At 31.9% G+C, this 2300-nt stretch overlaps 1 protein-coding gene across 2 annotated transcripts in view; it reads right to left on the minus strand.

Moving 5' to 3' along the window:
* Positions 1-2300, minus strand: part of LOC106869258 (organic anion transporter 3) — a 22960-nt gene that overhangs the window by 2541 nt on the left and 18119 nt on the right. The window contains exons 7-8 of one of the 2 annotated variants that reach the window (XM_052971571.1): positions 1824-1937; positions 412-484 (exon numbers count right to left, since the gene is read on the minus strand). In XM_052971571.1, coding sequence (XP_052827531.1) covers positions 412-484; positions 1824-1937 — 187 coding nt within the window. Of the gene's footprint in view, positions 1-411; positions 485-1823; positions 1945-2300 lie in introns of both variants that reach the window. The other variant, XM_014914928.2, reaches the window with a different exon arrangement.

A 2300-nucleotide genomic window follows, 5' to 3' on the forward strand; every position in this document is an offset into this window, starting at 1 on the left:
TACACACACATATAATTTAATATACACAGTATAAATATAAGAATACTTCTTTTTATACCGTATACATTAAGTTATATTTATCTGGATGGAGGACTTTTTTTTGTTGATACTACCTTAATGAAAATGTAAACCACACAAACACACGTGCGTGCACACACACACACACACGCACGCACGCACGCACAAACACACATAGGTAAGTATTATGTATATATATGTATTTGTAAAAAACTGATGATGATGATGATGATGATAATGATGATGATGATGATGATGATGATGATGATGAAATAAGCACTGAAGGCCATTTCATTTAAAGACTACAAATAAAAATTCAGTTCTTATAATGAAGTACTTGTAATTGAAAATGTTGGTAAGTGATTTGATTCAATAGAATGACCGTGAACTTACCAAGAGTTTGAAATAAGGCGTTATCATGCATACACACCGCATGAAAGTCGTGGCAAAACCATTTCCAGCACTCCTACAGTGACAAGATAATCGTGATTAAAATCAATGTTTAGTGATGGTCACTCCCGTCTATTTCGACGTATGAGTGTTCGAAGGAGAAGATTTTCAAAAAACGTGTGATAAAAAGGAAAAAGAACTTTAAGAATAAAAGAAGGTGCATCGATTTGCGATGGACACATGAATGTAATTTGAGTCCAGGTATGGATTTTGCTATGAAGTGATAATGGGGATATTGATGAGTTTGATTTTGCATGAGATTGTGCAAATCTGTCTGTTGATTGCAGGTTCGTGTAGGGTACTCTCTTGTTACCATATTTCTAATGAAATAAACCCTTTTATTTCAAGTAATTTGGAGAACAATGAAGAATCTATTAAAATATTTTATCGTTATTAAGCCGATGTTTGGAATATAAATCAGCATGGAAGTTTGATGAAAGGTTTAAAACAAAAAATTTGTATCAAAGAATCAAAGATGGTTGCAAGCTGGTTAGTGTCTAACGCGCTGAAAACTTTGTACGATTATTGTTACTCCATTTTTTTCACTATATCTCTGTCCAGTTTTGAGAGTGAAATAAGTTAAAATATTGATGAGAACGCCAATTCGTTGCGACATATTGCCAATGACTGGTGCCGAAAGTGTTAATTCAAAATTGTTTCTCTCTTTTGTAAGCAAGCCAGAAAGTTAGAGAAATTTTATAAAAGAAAGAACAGAAAGAAATAATGAGGGATAACTACGGATATAGTTCAAGTTGTTCATTTTTGAAGACAACATAACACGAAAAAAAAAAATAAAAAATAATGACATAGACAGAAAGGTTGGCTTGAAAGAAAGAAGAAACAAACACACAGGCATCAGGAAGAGAAGAAGAAAAAGTAAAGCAACAAAAAAAGTTACACCTGAAAAGAAAAGAGAAAATCCAAATGTGAAAAAAGAACTCGGTTTCATATCTAGGTTGAAGCAATTTGATTTCATGTACGTTAACAGCTAGATACAGCTATCGTATCATATTTCTTTTCTCCTAAATAAGCTATAACGCTCATCAAATATCCACCTTAACAGAGGTTAAAATACACAGTAATGCAACTTACAAATGAAGAATTCATTAAAAAAAACGCCAAGCATTACTTTTAACAAATTACTTAATGAAAGGAAAAATGATGAACATTTATTCATCGATCCCAACTAATTACTGTTTTTATTACATTTTAATCTCAAGACGGAATTTGACTTTCGTGCATTCACATTCGTCAAGCATACACATAAAAATGTAGGTTTGGTGTCATACTGACAAAAAATAAAAAGATAAATAAAAATTTTAAAATATTATAAATACTTTTAGTTATACCCTTACCGTATCTGTGTTGGATATAGTTCTGAGGTGTATATGTAATCATTGCAACTAGCAGCATTCAATCCAGCAGCAGACACAAGATACAATGCAAGAAAAACGTACTCCATCAATTCACTGTCCTCTTAAAAGAAAAAAAACATTGTGTTACTGTTGAAATGAGTTTTAATATTTAGATAAACCATTTAGTAAAAGTAATAAATGGATCAACAATAACAATAATATTTGTTTTTTGGCACTAAAAGTACCAACCTTTCTTATTTCCTACAAGGATCAAATCGGTCATTTTTGACCGGCATTGAAAATCATAATTTAATATAATTTATTTCAAATATAAGATAATGCAGTGAATAAAGGATGTGAAAATAGTCTTTTAGCATTTATTTACGTACACGCACACACACACACACACACACACACACACACACACACACACACACACACACACACACACACACACACACACACACACACACACAC

This window comes from Octopus bimaculoides, chromosome 11, assembly GCF_001194135.2.
Source record: "Octopus bimaculoides isolate UCB-OBI-ISO-001 chromosome 11, ASM119413v2, whole genome shotgun sequence".
In the NCBI taxonomy this organism is placed as follows: Eukaryota; Metazoa; Mollusca; class Cephalopoda; order Octopoda; family Octopodidae; genus Octopus; species Octopus bimaculoides.